The sequence below is a fragment of the Macaca mulatta genome, chromosome 3 (genome assembly GCF_049350105.2).
Source record: "Macaca mulatta isolate MMU2019108-1 chromosome 3, T2T-MMU8v2.0, whole genome shotgun sequence".
Lineage (NCBI taxonomy): Eukaryota > Metazoa > Chordata > Mammalia > Primates > Cercopithecidae > Macaca > Macaca mulatta.
In genome coordinates this window covers 191,514,561-191,539,726 of record NC_133408.1, presented here as the reverse complement: position 1 = coordinate 191,539,726, position 25,166 = coordinate 191,514,561, and the positions used below count along the sequence as shown (strand labels likewise).

At 41.1% G+C, this 25,166-nt stretch overlaps 1 protein-coding gene across 7 annotated transcripts in view; it reads right to left on the bottom strand.

Moving 5' to 3' along the window:
• Positions 1 to 25,166, bottom strand: part of GALNT11 (polypeptide N-acetylgalactosaminyltransferase 11) — an 89,066-nt gene that overhangs the window by 4,500 nt on the left and 59,400 nt on the right. For 4 of the 7 annotated variants that reach the window (XM_015135327.3, XM_015135328.3, XM_077997782.1 and 1 more), the window contains 8 exons: positions 22,267 to 22,599; positions 15,879 to 16,002; positions 13,489 to 13,655; positions 11,397 to 11,522; positions 8,933 to 9,182; positions 6,604 to 6,721; positions 3,863 to 4,015; positions 205 to 423 (listed from right to left, as the gene is read on the bottom strand). In XM_015135327.3, coding sequence (XP_014990813.3) covers positions 205 to 423; positions 3,863 to 4,015; positions 6,604 to 6,721; positions 8,933 to 9,182; positions 11,397 to 11,522; positions 13,489 to 13,655; positions 15,879 to 16,002; positions 22,267 to 22,561 — 1,452 coding nt within the window. In that variant the 5' untranslated portion in view covers positions 22,562 to 22,599. The remainder of the gene's footprint in view (positions 1 to 204; positions 424 to 3,862; positions 4,016 to 6,603; positions 6,722 to 8,932; positions 9,183 to 11,396; positions 11,523 to 13,488; positions 13,656 to 15,878; positions 16,003 to 22,266; positions 22,600 to 25,166) is intronic. The other 3 variants (XM_077997784.1, XM_077997781.1, XM_077997783.1) reach the window with 1 other exon arrangement.

Sequence of the window (25,166 nt, the reverse complement as noted above, 5' to 3'; positions counted from 1 at the left end):
TATGCTGGCAAGGCAAGGATCTACACTTGAGGTCCTACACTTGCGTAGAGGAAGTTCTCATAAACAATATAATGAAAGGCAAGCTGAAGTCTGTCATTAGACTCTGTTAAATCCACAGTGTCATCTGTTATAGCTTATGGACACTTCAAAACTTTTCATATCAAACGCTTTTCATAAGACACCTGGAAAAGACTGCTTTCTTACCCTTCCACGCTGAAGGACTTTCGGTCGTTTTGGCCCTCTGTTGACAAAAATGGGTTGTTGGGGTTTGGCGTGGGGCCCAGATATCTGCATCTCTGGGTATATATTATCCAAATACCATTTAAATGATTTACAACCCAACTTCTTTCTCAATTCAACACGCTCACTGATATTTCCATAGCTTTTCGTCTTCAGGTCAGGTCTTAAGGAAAAATACTGCTCCTGAATTTTAAAAAAGTAAAAATAAGAAAATCAAATTTTTTGCTAAAAATGATTATACAATGATATAGGTATTTTTTACACGATGAAGTCCATTACTAACAATGATGATAACATGTACCTTAAACTGTATCTGAGAATCACTGAAACAGGCGTATATATGAGATCAGTGGGTCTCAAACTCATGAGTCTCAGTAATCGATGTTCTTAAAAATTACGGAAAACTCCCAGGAGGGTCTGCGTGTGTGGGCTGTGTCTGTTCATATTTATCATACAGAAATTAAAACAGAGAAACCTACAAATTATTAATTCCTTAAAATAATTAAAAACTCATTACAAACACAAGATTTAGTGAGAACAGTGACATTGCTTTATATTTTTGCAAACCTTTTTGCTGGCTGGCTGGCTTAAAACAAGTCAGCTAAATTCTCACATCTGCATTTAGCCTGCTGCTGTGTGTTGTTTTGGTTAAATATATGTATTTTTAAGATTACAACCTATATATAATTATGGGGTTAACACTACTCCAAAATTCAGTAACTTTTGAAGTTTAGTTACAACGCGGAATATGAAATCATACTAAGATTTTTACACGGTTGCATTAAAATGTACTGGTCTATTGGCTGGGCATGGTGGCTCATACTTGTAATCCCAGCACTTTGGGAGGCCAAGGCAGGCAGATCACTTTAGGTCAGGAGTTTGAGACCAGCCTGGCCAACATGGTGAAACCCCCTCTCTATGAAAAAAATAGAAAAATTAGTTGGGCACGGTGGCGCATGCCTGTAATCCCAGCTACTTGGGGGCTGAGGCTGCAGAATCACTTGAACCCGGGAGGTGGAGGTTGCAGTGAACTGAGATTGTGCCACTGCACTACAGCCTGGGCGACAGAGTGAGACTCTGACTCAAAAAAGACAAATAAAATCTCATGGTCTGTATGGCTCTCTGAATGGATCTTCCACCCGTTTTTGTAACAGCCTGCATTAATCATTTGGAAAATACTAGTCCACTGGATTGTGCTGTTCTACCAAATACTGAAAAATTTCACCATACAATATCAAAAAATTTTATATATATATATATATATGTGTGTGTGTGTGTGTGTGTGTGTGTGTGTGTATATATATATATAAAAAAACCACTGATCTCCTCAGTAAAGAAATTTTTTTTTTTTTTTTTTGAGATGAAGTTTCACTCTTGTTGCCCAGGTGGAGTACAATGGCACGATCTCAGCACACCACAACCTCCACCTCCTGGGTTCAAGCCATTCTCCTGCCTTAGACTCCTGAGTAGCTGGGATTACAGACACGCACCACCACACCCGGCTAATTTTGTATTTTTAGTAGAGACGGGGTTTCTCCATGTTGGTCAGGCTGGTCTCGAACTCCCGACCTCAGGTGATCCTCCTGCCTTGGCCTCACAAAGTGCTGGGATAACAGGCGTGAGCCACCGTACCCGGCCAAGTAAAATTTTTAAGTACTAGGAAGCTGTCAAGCTCCTGGTGGTAAATGTAAGTTTTTCAAATTCTAATTTTCACTTGAGAGCTTGAATTTTATCATTTGCAACAAATACTGTCAGTTGTTTTCATTTTCATTATTTAGTTCGTTTTACCCAAATATGAGTAATTATGGTTTGTGAGTCAGTCAGTCTTAACACATAAAAAGAGCGTTCCTGGAAAGCAGTGGCTAGCTCCGCCCACAACCCAAACAGCCGCACAAGTGTTTTTCCTTGAACCAACCACTGTACTTCAGTACGCAGCAGAAGTGCGTTCTGTGTGAGCATGCGTACTCACACAGGATACTAAAAAGGCACACTGAGATTTACTAAAATTATTATTATATCAATGACATTCAGAAATGAAACTGGCCTTTGTCTTCTGAGTGAGTGCTGGTGAAGAACGCAGTGACTACAGTATGGGTGATGATGCCTCGATTTATGCTAAGGCACTAGCCACTTTACTCGCCTGATTTTACACACTCAGTGCAATGTCAACATGGTCAAAGAGGCAAATACTGTATTAACCTCTGAAAATGATTTTAAACTGGCAGACCTCCTCAGAGAGTGGCTAGGACTGGGACCATGTGTTGAGAACTATGGTAGCCAGTGATGGTTCAGAGATGAGCATGGAATTAGACCTGAAAGTCTGGTCAAGGAGGGAGAAGGGAGTTAAACAGTGCTATAGAAGAAACACCGTGGAGTCCCTACTGCCCCCAAACACAGCGCACCGCTCTGTCCCTCTCACTCCAGCACACACTACAGGTCTCTGTTTACATTTTCCTCACGGTGTGAAACATTACTGTGCACTCCCTTATTCATCTTTTATCCCTCAAAAACCTAACACAGAGCCTGGCATACAGGAGGTGCACAACAAATGTTTAAAAAATAACTACACAAATACAGCAGCAGCCGGGCGCGGCGGTTCACGCCTGTAATCCCAGCACTTTGGGAGGCCAAGGCTGGCAGATCATCTGAGGTCATGAATTCGAGACCACCCTGACCAAAATGGTGAAACCCCATCTCTACTAAAAAAAACAAAGTAGCCAGGAATGGTGGCACACACCTGTAATCCCAGGTACTCGGAAGGCCGAGGCTGAGGCAGGAGAATCACTTGAACCCAGGAGGTGGAGGTTACGGTGAGCCGAGATTGCACCACTGAACTTCAGCCTGGGCAACAAGAGTGAAACTCCGTCTCAAAAAAAAAAAAAAATTCACAGCAGCATTTGTCGTAACAGTCAAAAGTGGAAACAGGCCAGGCATGATGGCTCATATCTATAATCCCAGCACTTTGGGGAGGCCAAGGCAGGTGGATCGCCTGAGCTCAGGAATTTCACACCAGCCTGGGTAACACGGCAAAACCCCATCTCCACCAAAATACACAAATTAGTCGGGCATGGTGGCGTGCATCTGCGGTCCCTAGGGAGCTGAAGTGGGAGGATCACTTGATCCTGGGAGGCGGAGGCTGCGGTAAGCCAAAATCACGCTGCTGTACTCCAGACTGGGTGATAGAGTGAGACTCTGTCTCAAAAAAAAAAAAAGTGGAAAAAGCCTAAATGTTGATCAGCTGGATGGATAAAGTAAAATGTGGTCTGTTCATACAATGGAATATTATTTGGCAATGAAAAGGAATGCAGACCCATACATGGTGCGGCACAGACAAACCCGAAAATGCTGTGCTCAACTGAAGAAGCCAGATGGAAAAGACCACGTGGTTTATGATTCCATTTGTATGAGTAGACACTTACAAAATTACAAGAGTCAGATTAGAACCAAAAAGAAGTGAAGTACTAGGTGAAGAGGGTGGGGGGAAACTAGAAAGAGTCGGCCCTAAGGTGAAGGTTAACCAAGAGAAATATGCCAGAGTGAAAAGTAAAGCAACCAAAGCTATCACTAGGCCAGTCACTACTGGCCTATCATTCATCCTTCTAAACAAGAAATTTCATCTCACCTTGTATTCATCCAACCAGACATGTGCCAGCCTCAAAGAGTTGTGTGTCATGGTGTCCTGGCCTTCAGGAGATCCATATGGTCGCCTTTTTCGGAAAATGTGTCCTACTCTAGAGCAAGGGATGATGAAAAGCTTACCGCCACACATCCAGATCTGGTCAGAAGCAAAAACACGTGTGAACAGTTGCCTCATGTTATTGTGAAACCAATGTATGAATTTTCAATGAAATTAATCTTTATTCAATAGGTGTTTATGAAACTTGGCAAGATATTTACATCTCATTAGATACAAATATTCAAATAGAAGAAAATGAGAAGGCACACATTGTTAAAAATTACCTGTCTTTATCATGACAAGGAACTGAATTCTAAAACAACGCACATAGTAAGCATTTACTACCATGTGTCTGAAATTGCACTTACCCAACTCTGTCGCTTTAACAGATCAAGAGACTTGATGTTAGGCACTTAAGGACAAGAAGTGCTTATTACCTGGTCTTCTCATTTCAGTTTCACAGGTACTTGCTTATACAATGCATATTCTTTTTTAGAAAACAGATTTTTAAATATAAAATATATAGAATAACTCCAGATTAAGATTCAAAAGACGTTAGCTCTGGTCTAAATTCTGTCCTTGACTATCTGAATTACTTTGGAGTTAAGTTCGTTTTTGTGGGACTTGATTACCTTATTTTAAAAAAATAAAATAAAAGAGACTGAACTTTTAATAATAAAATCTATTAAATAAGATGCACAATAAAATCTATTACGCCTTTAACCCTAACATTCTAAAACTTACAGAATGAAAACCTGCTTTTTTTTGTTGTTGTTGTCGAGACACAGCCTTGCTCTTGTCCCCCAGGCTAGAGTGCAGTGGCACTTGGCTCACTGCAACCTCTGTCTCCCAGGTTCAAGCGATTCTCCTGCCTCGGCCTCCCGAGTAGCTGGGATTACAGGCACCCACCACCACGCCCAGCTAATTTTTTTGTATTTTTAGTAGAGACGGGGTTTCACCATGTTGGCCAGGCTGGTCTTGAACTCCTGACCTCAGGATCAGCCCACCTTGGCCTCCCAAAGTGCTGGGATTATGGGCGTGAGCCACCACGGACCCAGCCAAAACCTGCTTTTTAGAAATACTGTAGTCAATACATTTGCAGAAATACAAAAGGACATATGAACAAGTATCATGGTATTATCTGATAGGGATTCTGCTAACTGGACTAGGAGATGGTTGGGAGAAATACTGGGATATCTGCTTGGAAGGAGAAGTCTCAGCTCTCCCCTTGCCCTCTTTCTGCCTTTTCCAAAGACTGTCTGCACCATGGTCCTCTGAGCCACAGAACCCACCTACACTGTTACCTTTCAAACCTAAGCAATTGGAGAAGACAGATAATGCAAGGTGGATTTCTTCCTCAGGACAGGGGTACCTGTATACACAAAGGACTTAGTAAGCTATACACGGGGTGCCGGTATAAGGCAGCATCGAACTGAGCTGTTTCTGAAAGTACAATGGGAAGCTATTAATTTTTCCAAGAGAACAGGTATGAACTAGGATGGTCTTAGGCCTCAGGGAAATCTGGTCACCCTGACTGTATGTATCAGGTAGTATCGATAAAATAAACCAACAAAAAAAGAACAAACCTTTAAGTTAGCACATTAAGATATTCTAAATTTATATCCAACCATTCTTCACAACAATACTTTTTATAATTTAAATATATATACACACACACACACACACACACACACACACACACACATATACATACACAGAGTGGAATAACAGATACTGGAGACTCTAAAAGGTGGGAGGGGAGTGAGGGACGAAGTACCACCTATTGGGTACAATGTCCATTATTCCGGTGATGAGTGCACTAAAAGTCAGACTTTACCACCACACACTATGCACTTGTACCTCTAAATCCACAGAAACAGACTAGGTACAGTGGCTCACACCTAGAATCCTAACACCTTGGGAAGTCAAGGCAGGAGGATTGCTTGAGTCCAGGAGTTCAAGACCAGCCTGGGCAACATAGCGAGACTCACATCTCTACAAAAAATAGAAAATTAGCCAGGTGTGGTGACATGCGCCTCTACTCCCAGCTACTTAGGAGGCTGAGAGGTGGGAGGGCTGCTTGAGCCCAGGAGTTCAAGGCTGCAGTGAGCCACTGTGCTCACGCCACTCTACTCCAACCTGGGCAGCAGAGCAAAACCTTGTCTCAAAAAAATATATATGAATAAATATATGGCTTCTTACATGCTTTTTCATTTTGTTGTTGTTTTCCTAGTCAATGGATCAACATGTACACTTCTGACGTTTCGAATAGATATTATCCATATCACAGATTCTGGCAAGGTAGCATTCATTAAGGACAATTTGTCAATAAAGATAATCATGGAGCACTCTGGGAGGCCGAGGCAGGAGGATCACTTGAGCCCAAGAGTTCAACACCAGCCTGGGCAACACAGTGAGACCTCATCTCTACAAAAAATAGAAAAACTACAGGCACGTGCCTGCAGTCCCAGCTAATCAGGAGGCTGAGACAAGAGGATCGCTTGAGCCCAGGAGGTCAAGTCTGCAGTGAGCTATGATCACACCACTGCACTCCAGCCTAGGCGGCAGAGAAAGACCCTATCTCAAAAAATATAATAATCAAGGAGAACATAAAGAAAATATGAGATCATGGATGAAAATCATATTCCACTACACACAGTTATTAATTGAGCATGCAAAAAAATTACCCGAAATGATATTTCCAAGTTTTCTCCTCCCCAGATATCCATGCCACTATCATACTGTCCAAGTTCATGGAAATACTGTCTGTTCATGGCAAACAAACCTCCAGCCATTGTTGGTGACCTCGAAAAAGGAAAACAATTACTGTACTCATTCCACATAGTCAGTTATCTTACCTAGTACTTTTTTTTAAAATATTCAGTGTCATTTTGGAACATAACTAATAAAAATTAAATTAATGATTATGAAACATGTTATCCAGTATCAGAGAATGAGCCAGGCCATACAACTGAATTTTCTAGATTGCTAATAATATGCTAGTATCTGGCATATGAAGGCTACTTTTCTAAGTCTCAGAGGTTCTTTTCCTATTATAACCATTTCTGATAGAAAGCCACCTGATATGGTCATTCCTTCTGACAATCTCACAGAGCCTTGGGGATCAAAACTGGGCTCTAAGGTCCACCAAGGAGAGACCTGGCAAACATCACACATTGGGAGTTGGACTCACACGTTAGACCAGTGGCTCTCAACTGGGATGACTGTGTCCCCAACGGTCATTTCATAATGTTGAGAGCATTTTTAGCTGTCACATCTTGATGTGTTTGTGTGGCAGGGTGCTCCCAGAATCTGGGCTGAGGTCAGGGATTCTGCTACCTATCCTAAAATGCACAAGAGGGCCCCTACAACAAAGAATTATCTGGCCCAAAATGTCAGTAGTGCCAAGGCTGAGAAGCGCTGTGCTGGACTGAGAAAAGCCGTAGACTGGTCCTCTCAGGGACTCGAGCTAGCTTCCAGTCCGCTCACTTCCTAAAACTAGACAGAGGGGAGTGTGGATTCTAGTGGGCCAAGCTGCCTGCAGAAGAGAAGCAAAATTATCTCTGCAGGGAAAAAACATCATCCCAGGTATGAATGTATTTCTATAATTTTTCATACATCATGTCTGGCACTAAGCAAAAATAAATAAGCAACAAATAAATAACCAGGCAAATGGGAAGATAAAATCATATGAAAGCAAAATGAGAGAAACAACATACAACAGAAACAGATACGCAGGGGTTTCAAATATGGAATCATCAAGCAAAGACTTTAATTGCTCAGTATATTCAAAGAAAAAGACAAGGCAGAATTTGGCAGCAAATTAGTTACTTCAAAAAAGTAACCATGTTTATACATATCCAAAAAACACTTTTTAAAAACAAGACCAAAAAAATGTAAGCAGCCAATGAGACAGAGATTATCTTAAGGGAAGCAAAGTAAGACTAACAACGCTGACTTCCTGTCTGAAATGGTGAATGCCAGAAGGTTCTTGAATGATGCCTTCAAACGCTGAAAGAACATGCATGTCTGCCACTGCCAACCTAGAAATGGATACTGAGTAACATGTTCTTCAAAACAATGCTGAAACACAAGGACATTTTCGGAAAAACAGAGGACTAATCACTAGGAGGTCCAACTAAAGGAACGACTAAGAGTGTTCTTCAGCCAGGACGAGAGCAATCCCGGATAGAGCCTGCAGCTGCAGAAGGAACAGGGTAACATAAAGGGGAGATACTTGGGCAAGCCTGTGTGAATACTGCTATGTAAGAAATGGCTTCTGGGTTTTAAATTATGTGGACAGCAACAATAACAAGTAAATTGGGGGAAAAATAACTGAAACGTGAATATTCTGAGATCCTGGCATTGTTTGGAGAAAGTACCAATTTTGATCACACTCTGGCAAATCAAGAACAAATGTTGCATTCTTTAAAAAGTTAAAATACAGGCAAACCTCTCTGAATTCAATCTACATAAGAAATTTTTAAAGAAAACAAAAATAAGAAAGAAGGGCAGATTTATATTACAGAAGATGAAACACAGATGAGAACATAAAATAATTCCTATACTATGACTTTAATAATTATACTAGCAGGAATACAACTTCAAAACCCTAATGGAAGCAAAGGCTTACGCATTAATGTTTTCCACAGCATCACTCAGGTTACCAAACAACTGAAGGTAAGTTAGTGAACAATAAATACACCACGGTGTTTGACATACCAAGAGCAAACACCACATGGGCCCTCCCAGGGCTTCCTCTGCAATGGTGGCGTGGTCTGTCTGCCTTTCTCACAAGGCTCTAAGTCCTTGAGGGGACATATAGTATCTTACTCATCAATCTTTCCTTAGGACTTGGCAGACTGCATACAATTCAATACATACTCAAGAATTTTTTAATGTACAAATTAAGTCAACACTTTTGCTCCTTACAAAGGAGGAATTATCTTTCATATCATTTTTTTCTCTTGTAAGGAACCACTGGTAGGAATTTTTCAAACAAAGGGGCGATCTTACTTTATTGGTGCAGTGGCTCCCTCCGCTTCTCCTAGCTCAGAAAGGGGGACAAGATCCCATTTGAAGTGCAGCCCCCAGTTGAACCCTCCGCGGACGACAGGGGATGAGCTGTAGGCCAGGGTGTCGGCGCTGATGATGTCGATCACTGGGCACACCACAGTATGCCGGTCCTCACGGATGGCGGCCAGCAAGGGCTGCAGCCACATCATATTCACTTCACAGTGGCTGTCCAGGAACACAAGGACTTCTCCTGGGGAGGAAACAACAGAGGCTCAGGAGAGTGTTGCAACACTCAATTTAGGCACAGCCACCCGTCCAATGGGATGATGCGGTGACACAGCACGAAACACGAACTGCCACCCTGCCAGCCCCAGACGGCTTAACTGCTGCACCACACTTCACTGCTGATGGTCAGCAAGGACGTCCCTCAGCCAGTAATGCTGCGAGCAGTGTCCTGCTGTAGTTGAGGGACCCATACAAATCACAGGCGCGCCTCTTGAGAAAACGGACAGGCAATTCACTCTCTTCAGGAAACGGAGTCAGTCTCACAGGAACAAGTCAGCTCTCTGGAAGGCCAGATATTGAGTATTTCAAGATGTTTTGGTGCTACGACAGTGGCCAGTTGTGTAGATATTTTTATTACAATTATTTTAATCAAAATATTTCGAAATTTAGCACACACTTATAATACATCTCTCTGCCTCAGTAAACAGAGTACAGAGAACACAGCTGCCTTCTCACTGGTGACGAGGAAATGCACTGTAACCATGGCTGGCTGCTGCCACACAGCAGTTTGCCCGCAGAGGGAGGTGCAGCCGGGGGCGCTGTCGGGGACGCCTCTTGCTCATTTCTGTTTCTTCCATCTCCCACCTTTCCTTTCTACTGCCCCCCACCCTCTTCGCTTCAGTGGCTCTCATCTGCCAATGGGATACACCTTTCTTCTAGCTAGCAAAATATAAATCATCAACATTTTATCCTGCACTTTAAGCTCCCTTCGATAAATGTGAGCAGAACTGAGGATTTTTTTTTTAACATATAATTTCAAATTTAAGAGCTCCATGGTTGTTCTGAGCAGTTGAGAAACTTAGAATCTCATCATCAGGTCGCATTATTGTTTTTCTAAAAGTGCACTCATGAAATGTATCAAGATTTTACATGAACTACTTAAAGCACCAGATGTTATTTATCCAACTTCAACTAGTGATAAAAGCAGTATCTCAGTTTTCAATGATGCCCGTGAATCAGTCCCACAGATCAGTGTCTGTAAACAGCCTGAAGCTGTGGGGATGTAGGCAGCAGGCAGCTCCCCCCTGTCACTGAATGCAGAAAGGCAGAACCTCCCATATGCACATCAGTGGGGGTGAGGTGGGATCAATTCAATCATGATTGCTTAGAGGAGAAAATGGATTCAGAGCTTTTCTTATTCTAAAAGTGTTACTTTTTCCAATTAACACCAATTTAACTAAATGAAGACTATACCTGGTCACAGTGAACCTGAAACAATGACTTCCACGCAAACTGACTTGCTTCTGACAGATCCTAAACTATATCTGAATGAGGACCTGAAGAGATCATAAAGGGAAAAAAACCTAAATAACTATTGCTATCTAAAAACAGTCAATTCACAGCAAACATGCATTCTAATGGAACCACGTTTTGAGTGGCTTAATACTGAAAATACCCCACAATTTTCACTGTATTGCTTTGCCTTGAATAACTCCACACAGTCAATTCAGTAAATCTTTACATGACTAGAAACCTAGAAAAAATAGTCTCACAAGCCTTGAATTCAGTCTGCATCCACTGCAGATGGGATGTAGAGGAGCTGCTTCTCTTTTTTGTTAATTGCTTCAGGTCACTGTGGGTTTCAGAGAAAGAAGAGAAGACAGATTCTAAAAGTGAAGTCCTAGTTCAGCCCAGCACAACCAGTGGCTCCACAGGGGGAGCGGCGGTGAGCAGTGCTGACCACCACGAACCCAGTGGCAGGTTATGAAGAGCAACAGTTTGGGTTCATACTTTTAAATTTTGTATTTAAAAACATAAAAGTTCAGTTACATTTTGGTCCGGGCTTTTCTGCTTATATAAGTGAACAAGATATAAAATCTATTTGAGGGGCAATAACTATCAAAAAAGCGTCGCTATGAAAACAGACACTGAGGATTTGAGAGTTCAGCCCCCTGCGCTACGTCCACTACCTGCACTACGTCCACTACCTGCACTACGTCCACTACCTGCACTACGTCCATTACGTGCACTACGTCCACTACGTCCACTACGTGCTTTGGGGTAGCAAGCAGGCCTGGAGTTATGAACAGGCCTTTCCCAAACAGAACAAGCCTCATCTCTCCTGCTGGCAATGTCCATTTGAAACACCACTTTTCATAGACTTTGCAGAATCAGGACAGGTGCTGAGGCTCGAGCCCTTGTCTTCCAACACCAGTTGAGCAAAGCTAACAAGTGATACCTGTTGCATGGGCCGCGCCAATCATTCTTCCTCGAATCAATCCCTCACGCTTTGTATTTCTTATGACTTTAATTTTTCCAGGGAGGTATTTTTGGACATATTCATCTAGTTCTCCTTTCAAATCATCTGAAAATAGAGTCCCACAATTATTCAAGCTGTATGAGACATATATAAAGACACTTTACAGCTAAAGTTGTATCTAGTACTTGCTAAAATTCACATCAATAAAACAAAATATAGAATATTATTTTAAATGAGTATTGTAGCTTATCCTGTAGGAAGAAAAAGGAAGGAAAGAAATGAAGGGTAAGAGCTGGAATATTAGCCAAGAGGAATACTTACTTTAGTTATAGACTTATTTGTATCTCCATAGCATCAAGCACAATACTTTGCATAAACAATGTTTGGAATGAGTATTTCGAGTGCATAAATTTTCAGCTGACTGTATATAAATCACAGTGATAACAAAGAAAATGAGATATAAATGCCTTTTATTACCAAGGAATTTAAGTCTTAGTCCATTTCAAAATATTTAAGAAACTTCTACTGCCCCTACCAAGAATAACAAGAAGAGCATTGAATATGTTGTTTTATTAATTCAGCATCTTTCTTCCAAGGTTGCTAAATATTTTTTAAGGAATTCTATGTCACTCACCTGTATATTTCATAATAACTTGAAAGATCATGTAAGATAATAAGCAGTAATTCTTTCCATAGTTAATATACAAACCACCCCAAATTATGAATTTTTCCTTTTAGATAAAATAGCCACAAAGTGAAAACCAAAATACAAGTTGACTTAAAAAAAAAAAAAAACCACCATAAATTCTAGAAATCAGTATTAACCAATCTTCTACTTGGTCCAGACCCAGATTTATTTGTTAGGTTTTCTGTTTGTTTGTTTTTAGCCAAGGTTTGAGAATTTTGCTCCCATGAGTCTCTGTCCATTTCTTTACCATCTATATTTAAGTATACTGATATACCAACTCCGATGTTGATACAAGTGGCACTTAAGAAATGCCTGAGTGTGTGAAAAAGTCACTGGCATACACCTGTACCACTGTGTTTCTGCAGGCTGCTGTCATGAAAAGAGCAGAAGGCTTGGAGCTATGCAGACTACAGGTCTCACTTCCACTCTACTACTTAACAGCTATGGGGTCCTGAGCAAATTACTTAATTTTTATATTTCTCCCTCTATAAAATGGGCTTCCGGCCTTTCTTGTAAGGTCACTGAGAGCTGAATGAGCAGTGTAATAAAAAGCCTTCTATCCTGTTTGGGTACACAAAGCCACTCTTAGCAAGAGTCTATGTCGAATTAAAGAAAGGCGTATAGAATATAGAGTATGTAGTGAATCATAAAATACTGGCATTCAGAGTTGGTTGAGGAGCTATCAGAATGCAATCCACTTTTATCTGGGGAAAATCAGTGTAAGAGACTTAATAGAGAGGCATAAGCCAAGGCATCATGCCAACTGAAAAAAGTCCATCTCAAAAGGTCACATATTGTGTGATTCCATTTATATGACATTCTTGAAATAACAAAATCAGAGATGGAAACAAAATCATAGAGTCGTAGTTTCAGGGACTGGGGAAGAGTAGAGGAAAGCAGTAGGTGCGACTAGAAAGAGGCAACATGAGGGCCCTCCAGGTGAGGAAACAGTTCTGTATCACTGCAGTGAGGGTTGTGGGTCCACCTGTTGACAGAAAAACCCTGGACCTCACACACACTGTACCAATGTGGATTCCTGCTTCTGACAGGGGAATTTTATGATGGAGAAACTGGGTGAAGGGTACACAGACTGTCTTTGTAACTTCCTGTGAATCTACAGTTATTTCAAATAAAAAGAGGTGTGTTTTTTAAAGTAAGCCACGGGGAAAATTTCAAGGGCCAAATTTGGTTAGCATAGTTTATAAGCAGGTTACAAAGATAACGAATTTCTTCAAACTTATTTGTAGTCAGCCCAGCTATGACTGCATGTGTAGGATCCCTACCTACCACGTACTGGAAAGCTCAGCTGTGTTAATGTTTGTCAGTGCTGTAGTGACTGACTGACAGCCTGCATCCACTGTTACCAGTTACAGCATTCCTTACCAAAGTCACTATCATCATCCACAAGGATGATCTCATGAAGCAGGTGTGCTGGCGTGCGGTCTATGACACTGTGCACTGTCCGAAGCAAGGCAGAAAACGCTTCATTATAGAAACAGATAACAACACTAGCAGCTGGCAGGTCAGGTGGGTAGAACTTTTCTTTACATCTGTAAAGATAAAGATGAAGAAATTCTGACATTTTAAAAGGTGCAAGTGGTTTAGATTATTATTCACCTACAGATTTACTGTCCCCTTGTTCACCCTCTTCCCTTTTTTTTTTGAGACAGAGTCTCCCTCTTGTTGCCCAGGCTGTAGTGCAATGGGCGCTATCTCGGCTCATCGTGACCTCCACCTCCCAGGTTCAAGCAATTCTCCTGCCTCAGCCTCCCGAGTAGCTGGGATTACAGGCATGCCCCACCACGCCCGGCTAATTTTGTATTTTTAGTAGACAGAGTTTCTCCATGTTGGTCAAGCTGGTCTCAAACTCCCTACCTCAGCTGATCTGCCCGCCTCAGCCTCCCAAAGTGCTGGGATTACAGGAGTGAACCACCATGCCCAGCCTGTTCAGCCTCTTTCTAACATTATGGGAACAACAATTTTTTTTTTAAAAGCATTTACAAAAACAGTACAGTTTCTTCTTCAAGAGTTTACATTTTGTTAATAATGTCTCCCTCCTATACCTGCTATCTTGTTTACTTCTGGATAAACTTTCTTTTTTTGAGATGGCGTTTTGCTCTGTCGCTAGGTTGGAGTGCTGTGGCGCAATCTCAACTCACTGCAACCTCCGACTCCCGGGTTCAAGTGATTCCCCTGCCTCAGCCTGCTGAGTAGCTGGGATTACAGGCATGCGCCACCATGCCTGGCTGATTTTTGTATTTTTAGTAGAGACAGAGTTTCACCATGTTGGCCAGGATGGTCTCGATCTCCTGACCTCGTGATCCACCTACCTCACCCTCCCAAAGTGCTGGGATGACAGGCGTGAGCCACCGCATCCGGCCGGATAAACATTTTTTAAACTTCAGGGTTTTTTTTCTTTTTTGGAAGAGAGGTTACATAAAAATATAAGTTCTTTTTACCAAAATCACGCCAAGTGTTTCGTGCAGCACTCATAAGCTGATGCCCAGCTTCTCCTCAATGAGGTTTCAAAAGGAAACAAATATAAAACTTTATATTTGAAATTTTATTTTTTTGCCCAATAATAAAAAAGATTTGAATAAATTATGATATAACAAGATAACAGAAGAGCTTCCATGTAACAAATCATTCTAAGCAACTATTTGGAAAAAAAGGGGAAGGAGCTTTAAGCAACATCAAAAAGCCATGAACTGGCCAGACGCAATGGCTCACGCCTGTAATCCTAGCACTTTGGGAGGCCGAGGTGGGCGGATCATGAGGACAGGAGTTCGAGACGAGCCTGGCCAACATGGTGAAACCCTCTCTACTAAAACTACAAAAATTAATCAGGCGTGGTGGTGTGCGCCTGTAGTCCTAGCTACTCAGGAGGCTGAGGCAGGAGAATGACTTGAACCTGGGAGGTGGAGGTTGCAGTGAGCCAAGATCATGCCACCACACTCCAGCCTAAGCAACAGAGTGAGACTCCATCTCAAAAAAAAAAAAAAAAAAAAAAAAGCCATGAACTTAGAGAACACAATCCAGAACCCTGAATTATTTCCCAGGACACACACAACCCTCCAGCATCTGAGCCCTGCCTCCCTCCAGCCTTGTCACCTCTCTGCAGGGACCACTCCAGTACTATGCCCCCATTTCCCCAAACCCTATCACAGCCCTTACTCATGTGCTACCGCCAGGACTTGTTGACTTATTTGCTTCCCCTGCTAGACTCCGAGCCCTGAGAACTCAGAAACTACTACATTTGTTTGTTTCTTCCAGGGCTCAAGAAGCCATGTAGCAAATAGAAGGTGCTCAACAAATGTCTGTCTGTCGAATGACTGACCACATGCATGAAAAGCCTTTGATGGAACAAAAATAATGAAACAGAAAAGTGAAATGAGGAGTAAAATTCTTCACTGATTTTAATTCCTATTTGCCACGAAGCCAATCAATAAACATTTAGAACAAACTTATACTCAGGTTATTTAATTAGCACCTTAGAACAAACTTATACTCAGGTTATTTAATTAGCACCCTACTCTCCTTCCCCAGGTGATCTGAAATGTTAAAGGAGACACAGCAAGCTCTAGGACTCTGCTGGTACATCTCAGACCATGTGGCTTCACAAGTAACACAAGTGAAAATCTGTCTCAAGTTTCCTAGTATGCTGAATAAAGGGCTACACTGGGAAATAGGAACACCATCCTCGTGACCTCTTACACTGACACTAAAAACATCGTGCTGTTAAAATGTATTTGCAAATCCGATAAGGCACATACGCTGCATTCCTTGTGTCTGGCACATCTCTGTGGTAGCCCAAGCGGTTACTGATAAGCATATTAAAAGCATGTTTCTGATAGCCCAAGTCTCTCAACTCCTGATCGCGTTCATTAAAAATCATACCTGCAAAAGAGTGAAGTGAGTGAATTAAATCTAGAAAGTATCACCAGTTACTGTTTATGATATTATGATCTTAAGAAAATGCTGACTTTATCCTATTATAATCTAATATCTCTTTTCTCAAACTTAGGTTGTCTCCAGGTTGAAGTCAAATTCTTGTCAGTCTAGGTCAAAGCAAGTGTGTCTTAACTATAAACACCATCTGCTCACAAGCCATATTTTTTTTTTTTTTGAGACGGAGTCTCCCTCTGTCGTCAGGCTGGAGCGCAGTGGCACAATCTCGGCTCACTGCAACCTCCAACTCTCTGGTTCAAGCGATTCTCCTGCCTCAGCCTCCCAAGTAGCTGGGACTACAGGCACATGCCACCATGCCCTGCTAATTTTTGTATTTTTAGTAGAGACAGGGTTTCACCATGTTGGCCAGGAAGGTCTGGATCTCCTGACCTCGTGATCTGCCCGCCTCGGCCTCCCAAAGTGCTGGGATGATAGGCGTGAGACATCACGCCCGGCCACAAGCCATAATCTTAATAGTTTATTATATTCAAGAGAAAAATTTACCAGCAACCAGGAAAAAATTTTTTATAATTTTCCATTAAAGCAATAGATTTTAAAACCCCAATGGCCCTCAACAGGCCTCAGTTACATCCAAGTTTTTACAGGAGTCTCTCTGCAGAAAAAGGCAATTGATAAGGTTTTCTATAAAAAGAGTTTCCCAGGTCAGACACAATGGCTCATGCCTATGATCCCAGCACTTTGGGAGGCCAAGGCAAGAGGATTACTTGAGCCCAGCCTAGGCAACACAACAAGACCTTGTCTCTACTACAAAAAAAAAAATTAGCCAGGCATGGTGGCTCACACCTGTAGTCTCCATGACTTGGCTACTCAGGAGGCTGAGGCAGGAAGATTGCTTGAGCCCAGGACATCAAGGCTGCAGTGAGCCACAGTTGTGCCACTGCACTCCAGCCTGGGTGACAGAGTGAGATCCTGTCTTTTAAATAAAAAAAACAAAACAAAACAAAAAAAACCTTCACAGTTTCTGGTTTAACTGTTAGGGAATTCCTCCACAGGCCTAATCAAAGTCACTGTGATATCAGGCAGGGTGTGGTTGCTTATGCCTGTAATCCCAGCACTATGGGAAGTCAAGGCGGGCAGATTGCTTGAGGTCAGGAGTTCAAGACCAGTCTGGCCAACATGGCGAAACCCCATCTCTACTAAAAATACAAAAAAACAAAAACAAAAACAAAAACTAGCCAGGAGTAGTGGTGCATTCCCATAGTCCCAGCTACTTGGGAGGCTGAGGCAGGAGAATCTCTTAAACCCAGGAGGCAGAGGTTGCAGTGAGCCAAGATTGCACCACTGCACTCTAGCCTGGGTAACAGAGCAAGGCTTTGTCTCGAAATAAATAAATAAAAGCCCATTGTTTTAAAATAGTAGAACTCTGTTCCTTTAATACAGTGCATGTTTTATCCAGGTGTAAAGGGATGAGAGATAGAATGCAGTGTTTCCGGCCAGGCATGGCGGCTCATGCCTGTAATCCCAGCACCTTGAGAGGCCGAGGTGGGTGGATTGTGGCAAGTCAGCAGTTCAACATCAGCCTGACCAACATGGTGAAACCCCTTCTCTACTAAATATACAAAAATTAGCCAGGCATGGTGGCACACGCTTGTAACCCAGCTACTTGGGAGGCTGAGGCAGGAGAATCGCTTGAACCTAGGAGAGGGAGACCACAGGAAGCCAAGATCATGCCTCCAACTTGGGTGACAAAAGCAAAACTTTGTCTCAAAACAAAATAGAATGCAGTGTTTCCCCAATTTATTTGAACCTAACTAATGTCCCTAAATCCACTTTGAGAAACATTATATCTTAATATGCCTTCTCTCTGAAACTGTTTCAACTGCAGTTCATCCTTTTTAAACACAAAACAACAAACCTCCACTAGCATTTTATACAAGGAAACTCCAGAAGAGAAGACACTTTGGTGATGACCAAAATATAAAATAAATAAAATTAAAATTGCTTGATACCTAGCACCCAGAGCAGAGCCTTGCACAAAGAAGAGTCTCAATAAATACTCCTTAATTCTACAAGTATCAGAGGGTGACCTCATGCTGAATACTCAAAGGATCATGTTCTATTATAGGTCTCTTGATGAAAAGATGCCATACGAAAAGATTGTTTTAGCTTACTTTTCTTACTCCCCTGCTCAAATAAAATCGTAGCCAAACTTCAATTAACATTCCAGAGGACCCTTTTCGATTAATTTTATAATTAATTTCAGATTAAATGAGAAAATGTTTTTAATTTTAAATTTATGGTTGATTTTCTTTTTTTTTCTTTTTTTTTTTTTGAGACAGGGTCTTGCTCTGTCCCCCAGGTTGGAGTGCAGTGGTGCAATCTGCCTCCAGCTCACTGCAGCCTCTGCCTCCTGGCCCCAAACAATCCTCATAAGTAGCTGGGACTACAGCCATGTGCCCCTACACTCAGCTAAATTTTAAACTTTCGGTAGATACCACCTAGGCTGGTCTGAAACTTCTGAGCTCAAGCAATCTACCAGCCTCAGCCTCCCAAAGTGCCGGGATAACAGGTGTGAGCCACCACGCCTGGCCAATAATCTTTCTCAAATGTACCTTTTCATAGGTTCCTTTCCCTGCTTGTCCAATAATTCTCTACTCAGAAATCTGCATACTTTTAACTACTGCTATATTATTTATACTAATTCCTTCTATATTAAATTTATTTTATGTAAGAAATTTTGGATTTTTCATTTAACTGTGATAATTATGCACATAACATAAAACGTACCATTAGAGACATTTAGTACATTCTCAATGCTGTACAACCAGCACGATTATCTAGCTGCAGAATATTTTCAGCAACAAAGAAGAAAACCCTATACGCATTAAAACAGTTATTCCCATTCTTCCTGTTCCCCAGTATCTGGCAGCCACTAATTTGCCCTCTGTCTCCATGGACCTGCCTATTCTAGACATTTCACATAAAGGGAACCCTACAACATGTGACCTTTTGTGTCTGGCTTCTTTCACTAGCATAATGTTTTCAAGGTTCATAGATGTTGTAGTATGTATCACAACGTCATTCCTTTCTCTGAATAATATTCCATGGTACAGATAGACCACACTTAGTTTATCCCTTCATCAGTTGATGGATATTTGGATAACATGTTGTCACCTTCTGTCTACTGAGAATAGTACTGCTATGAACATTGAAAACAAGTTTTTGAGCACCTGTTGGTAATTCTTTCAAGTACAAACCCTGGAGTGGTACTGCTGGGTCATATGAAAATTCTACGTTTAACTTGTGGAGGAACTGCCAAACTGTCTACAGTGGCTATACTATTTTCCATTCCCACCAGCAACGTGTGAGGGCTCCAGTTTCTCCACATCTTCACTGTTGCCTGTTACTCTCCTTTTTAAATTTATTATTATAGCCCTCCCAGTGGGTGTGAGATGGTTATCTTGTTGTTTTTATTTTCATTTCTGTAATCACTAATTATATTAAGCATCTTTTCATCTGCTGCTTGGCCATTTGTATACCTTCTTTGGAGAAATGTCTATCAGATCCTTTGCCCATTTTAAAATTGAGCCATTTGTCTTTTTATAATTGAGTTTTAAGAATTGTTTAGACCAGGCACAGTGGTTCATGCCTATAGTCTCAGCACCTTGGGAGGCCGAGGCCGGCGAATGGCTTGAGCCCAGGAGTTCGAGACCAGCTTGGGCAACATGGTGAAACCCTGTCTCTGCAAAATATGCAAATATTAGCTGGGCACAGTGGAACACCTCTGTAGCCCCAGCTACTCGAGAGGCTGAGGCAGGAGGATCACTTGAGCCAAGGAGGTTGAGGCTGCATTGAGCCGTGACTGCGCCACTGCCCTCCAGCACAGGTGACAGAGCGAGACCCTGTCTCAAAATGAAATAAAATTACAAACAAGCATTCTTTATATATTCTAGATAATGAACCCTTATTAGAAATATGATTTACAAATATTTTTTCCCATTCTGTGGGTTGTCTTTTTTCACTTTTTTTTTTTTCCCCCTGAGACAGAGTCTTGCTCTGTCGCCCAGGCTAGGGTACAATGGCACGATCTTGACTCACTGCAACCTCCACCTCCTGGGTTCAAGCGATTCTCTTGCCTCAGCCTTCCGAGTAGCTGGTATTACAGGCGCCTGCCACCACGCCCAGCTGATTCTGTATTTTACAGAGGTAGGGTTTCACCATGTTGGTCAGGCTGGTCGCAAACTCCTGACCTCAGGTGATCCACCCACCTCAACCTCCCAAAGTGCTGGGATTACAGGCATGAGCCACTGCGCCCAGCCCTTTTTTCACATTCTTGATGTGTTATTTGATGTACAGAAGTTTTTTATCTTTGATGTAGTCCAATTTATTTTTAAAATTGGAAAGTCTGAGTCTTACAACTTTTGTTATTTTTCCAGACTGTTTTGGCTATTCAGAGCCTCTTGTAATTCCATATTAATTTCAGGATAACCTTTTCCCCTCTTTACAACAAAGACCACTGACATTTTAATAGGGATTGCACTGAATCTATATATTGCTTTGGGTGATATCTACAACTTAATAGTATTTAGCATTCCATTCTGTGAACCTGGAATATCTTTCCACTTATGTAGGTTTTCTTTGATTTCTTTCAGCAATGTTTTACAGCTTTCAGCATACAAATCTTGCAGCTCCTTGGCTAAATTTATTCCTAAGCGTTTTATTACTGTTGATGCTATTGTAAATAAAATTGATCTCTTAACTGCATTTTCAGGCCACTCATTGCTACAGTATAGAAATGCAACTGGTTTTTGCCTGTTGATCTAGTACCTGCAACTGCCAAATTCATTTATTACCTCTAATAGGTTTTTTTGGTGGATTCTTTAGGATAGTCTATAAGGAATTTAGTTTTTCAGTTAGGCAGCTGGAGTTTGTTATTCAAATATCTACAATTCTCTGACTACTTCTTTCAAAAGCAAATACAGAGTCTATTCAAAATGGTAAACCCAGTATTACTTCTTGATAAAAACTTTACCAATGTAACTATAAATAAATAAAAGAGCTAGATATTTTCCCATTAATGCTTTAAAAATGTCCACTGGCTATTTGAAAAAGATTTATGAAAATTGTACTTTATGAAAATTGAAGTTGGTGAGACATCTCTATTTAAAAATATTTTAAATGAAAACTGAAGTAGATATTAGCTTGTTTCCTCACAAAATTTTACGTACTTTTGACTTCCTTTATTAGAAAATCATTAAGTCCTAAGAACTGATCTTATTTCTTTGAAACTATGACGAAGTAAAAACTATTTTAACATTTCTTTCACATTCTAAGGTTCTCTCAATCTCTCAAAAATGTATTTTATTTTACTCTTAAATTACCTATTATTTGATGTTTTTGTGACAAGATCCAAGTCCTTTAAGTTTTAATGATAACAAATATTGCTCATTTATCTCTTAAAATTTGTCAAAATCAACACTCTAAAATTGCAGTATTCAAAGGCATAGACAATAGAGTCTTGCATCCAAGTTGAAGAGAATATAATTTTTTAAGAGGAAAAAGAGCTTTCTATTTTATACTAAGATTTAATAAACTATATTATATATACATATATTTTTTTCTAGCACCTTAGTAACTCTTAAGTGAAAATCATATTAGATGTAAATAACCCCAGCTTATTTTTAAACTCAGTACTTTATGTTCTGTATTAATTAAATGTACCCTTAAAAATAAGTTAAACACAGTCAAGGAAACTTTCAACCATTTCTTTCCCTTATTAACACTCCTAGCAATTAAAACCTTCTTCCCGAGCCGGGTACACTGGTACGTGCCTGTAGTCCCAGCTACTCTCAAGGTTGAAGTGGGAGGACAGTTGAGCCCAAGAATTCGAGGACAGCCTGGGCAATATGGTAAGACCCCATCTCTTAAAAAAACAAACAAAAAACAAACCCCTTCTCCCATAGGTTCCATTTTCTTTCTAGCCTTTTAATTTTTCTTTTCTTTTTTTGTTTTTCTTCACTGGACCTTGTTTATTTTCTCATAAAACACTGAAGTCAGAACTGGATAAATTAGAATATAAATCCCCACTGACACCCCTCGCAGAAACCACAGAACTTCAGCTAGTTCACAAACAAAATAAATCAGTGTGGGAAAAAATGATGCAGCATTTCTAATCTCCTAATTAATCTAATTAATCAAACTTCCGTTGATTAAATACATTGATATGGCTGCTGGTAAACATCATATACTTACCTAATTCAGAAGAGAATTTCAAGTGGCCTTCCTCTGGATCTTCAACATGACTGTCTATCACATCATCGATTTTGTTTGCTTTGAACTGTGGCTCGAGTAGTCGACTTGGGCCTCGAGTGAAACGAGGATAGAATTTTTTTGGAGATGGTCCGCGGGGCCCAGACCCCTTGACGGGCACATTCTTAAGTGGCTGAGTCACTTCACTGAAGTTAAAATAAACAAAAAGCAAAACTGTCCAGGTCGCAGATGTAAAAAGGCACCCATAACAGAAATACCGAACTGTGACACTTCCCATTATAGACCTAGCATAGCTGAAGGGCCATTTTCAATTTCCTAAAAAAGAAGAATAAATATGTTAGACACTTTAGCACACTTTTAAATCATCCACCAAATACAGAATCAATGTTTTCCAAACCAACAAGGAGGACCACTATGCATATAGTTAACGCAGATTGAAATACAAGAAGATATATGGATAGTACTGAGTTTTTAAAAAGGGTTCAACAATGAAAACCTCAGGCCCGTGGGTTAATGCTCAGAGAACCAATGGCAGTGAAATAGCTGATTTATTCATTTGCCCATGTTAATGGATACTTCTTCACCTTTGTTCTGGACTGCTTTCAGTTGGGTAATTTTTCTCATCAGGTTATAACTTTTCACAAGGAAAATAACAAGTACCACATGTATCATAACAGGACAACTAAAGTCCCTTCCAACTATACAACTGCAAGATTCTTTTTGTAATCCAAGGATCTTAAAATCTATTATTATAAATAAGCAACTCTAAGCAACTCTGGCCAGGCACAGCGGCTCACGGTTGTAATCCCAGCACTTTGGGAGGCTGAGGTAGGCAGATCATTTGGGGTCAGAAGTTCCAGACTAGCCTGGCCAACCTGTATCTACTAAAAATATAAAAATTAGCTGGGGGTGGTGGCAGGTGCCTGTAATCCCAGCTACTTGGGTGGCTGAGGCTGGAGAATCTCTTGAACCTGGGAGGCAGAGGTTGTGGTGAGCCAAGATTACACCACTGTACTGTGGCCTGGGCAATAGAGCAAGACTCTGTCTCAAAACGATAAAAATAAATATAAGCAACTTAAAAAAAAAAGTTCTACTTTCCAATCAAGGTTATGCCTGCCCTAGTGTCCACTCTAGATCTAAGTTATTTTCAAATAAAGAGTTCAAGTAATTATGTTCCCTCACCTATAAAACAAGGCAAGAAGAACTAAATGTGGCACCGAACAGCAATTTTTCCTTAGTTTTTTTTTTTTTTTTTTTTAAGATAGAGTCTCACTCTGTCACCCAGGCTGGAGTAAAGTGGCGGGACCTTGGTTCACTGCAACCTCTGCCTCCCGAGTTCAAGCAATTCTCCTGCCTCACCCTCCCAAGTAGCTGGGATTACAAGTGTGTGCCACCATGCCTGGCTAATTTTTGTATTTTTAGTAGAGATGGGGTTTCACCACGTAGGCCAGGCTGGTCTCAAACTCCTGACCTCAGGTGAGCTGCCCGCCTTGGCCTCCCAAAGTGCTGGGATTACAGGCGTGAGGCCACCGTGCCTGGCGATTTTTCCTAAACTTTCTGATATCTGATCTTCATGGAGGCTAATACAATTTCCTAAGGAATTCTTTCTAAGGAGCCCAATGCACATATAAAATCATCTCACTAAATAGACTTACGGCAGAGAAACCCTATAAGCAATGTAGATACATAAGAAAACTGCACAGAGATACTGCTTTTAAGTTACTTATTTCTACAGCATAAAATAATCTTAAAAATGGTATTATCCCCAAAAGATCAGGACAAAGCAAATCGGCATCAGTAAAGCACCACTGGTAAAATCAGGTTCTCTTGTACAAGGTTATGCCATGAGCCTAGACGACGGTAAACAGTTCTGTTTCTTAACTGTCTGCCAACCAAGAACTATTAAGTATTCCATTACAAGTCAATTAAAAAGTGAAAAAACAAAACAACAGTAACATACCAAAACAAAACAAAAACCCAACCAAACAAAAACTCCCACCAACAGTAATACCAGAGGCATGGCTGAAAATGACAATAGTACAAAGGAAAATCAGGCGCCAATGAAAGCACTGCTATGTTAGCTGCAGGCACTTTTAAAACTAAAGACATAAACAGAAAAACACAAAACACCTGAAGTAGAAGAAAATGTTCTCTAAGGAAGCCCATGAGAGCAAAGGAAAAGACAAAAAAAAAAAAATGCAACGTGCAACAAAAATATTGCAACAAAAATGTACAGAGCAGTAACATTTAGGTGAAACAGACATTATAACTCCCTAAAATGTTTGCTTAGGGTTAGACAAAGCGCAAGTAAACAAACAACAAAAAAGCACTGCTTCTTCCAAAGGCCATGAGATCCTAAAGTTGAAGACTGTAACCGGACAGGCTGCTCTGAATCCACGAGGAACTAGGCACCTAGGGAGCCAACCCCTTCTTCAACCACACAGCAAGATTCACACTTACAGGCTGTTTTCCTCAAACCACTCCCAGCCTTCCCACTTCCACCATGAGCTGCTTGGCCCTCACAAAAGGGAACCACCCAAAACAGACCCTGAAGGAAGCAAGGGCTGCTCCATTAGCAGCTATGAAAGATGGACACTGATGTGGTTTCTCACGTTTTCTTTAGCCTGATTCCCACTATCATGTTGGACCATGTCCAACCTGCCTCCAAATGTCTTGGTTAGTGTTCCTGCTGTCACCTTTACCTAAATTCCACATAAGGAACTTTGCCCTACCCTCAATTTCATCATCATCCAGGATTGATGTGATGACCTCTTCACTTCTAAGTTAAAACCTCCCTCTCCAGCTGGGTGTGGTGGCTCACACCTGTAATTCTAGGACTTTAGGAGGCATAGGACCTGAGGTCAGGAGTTGGAGACCAGCCT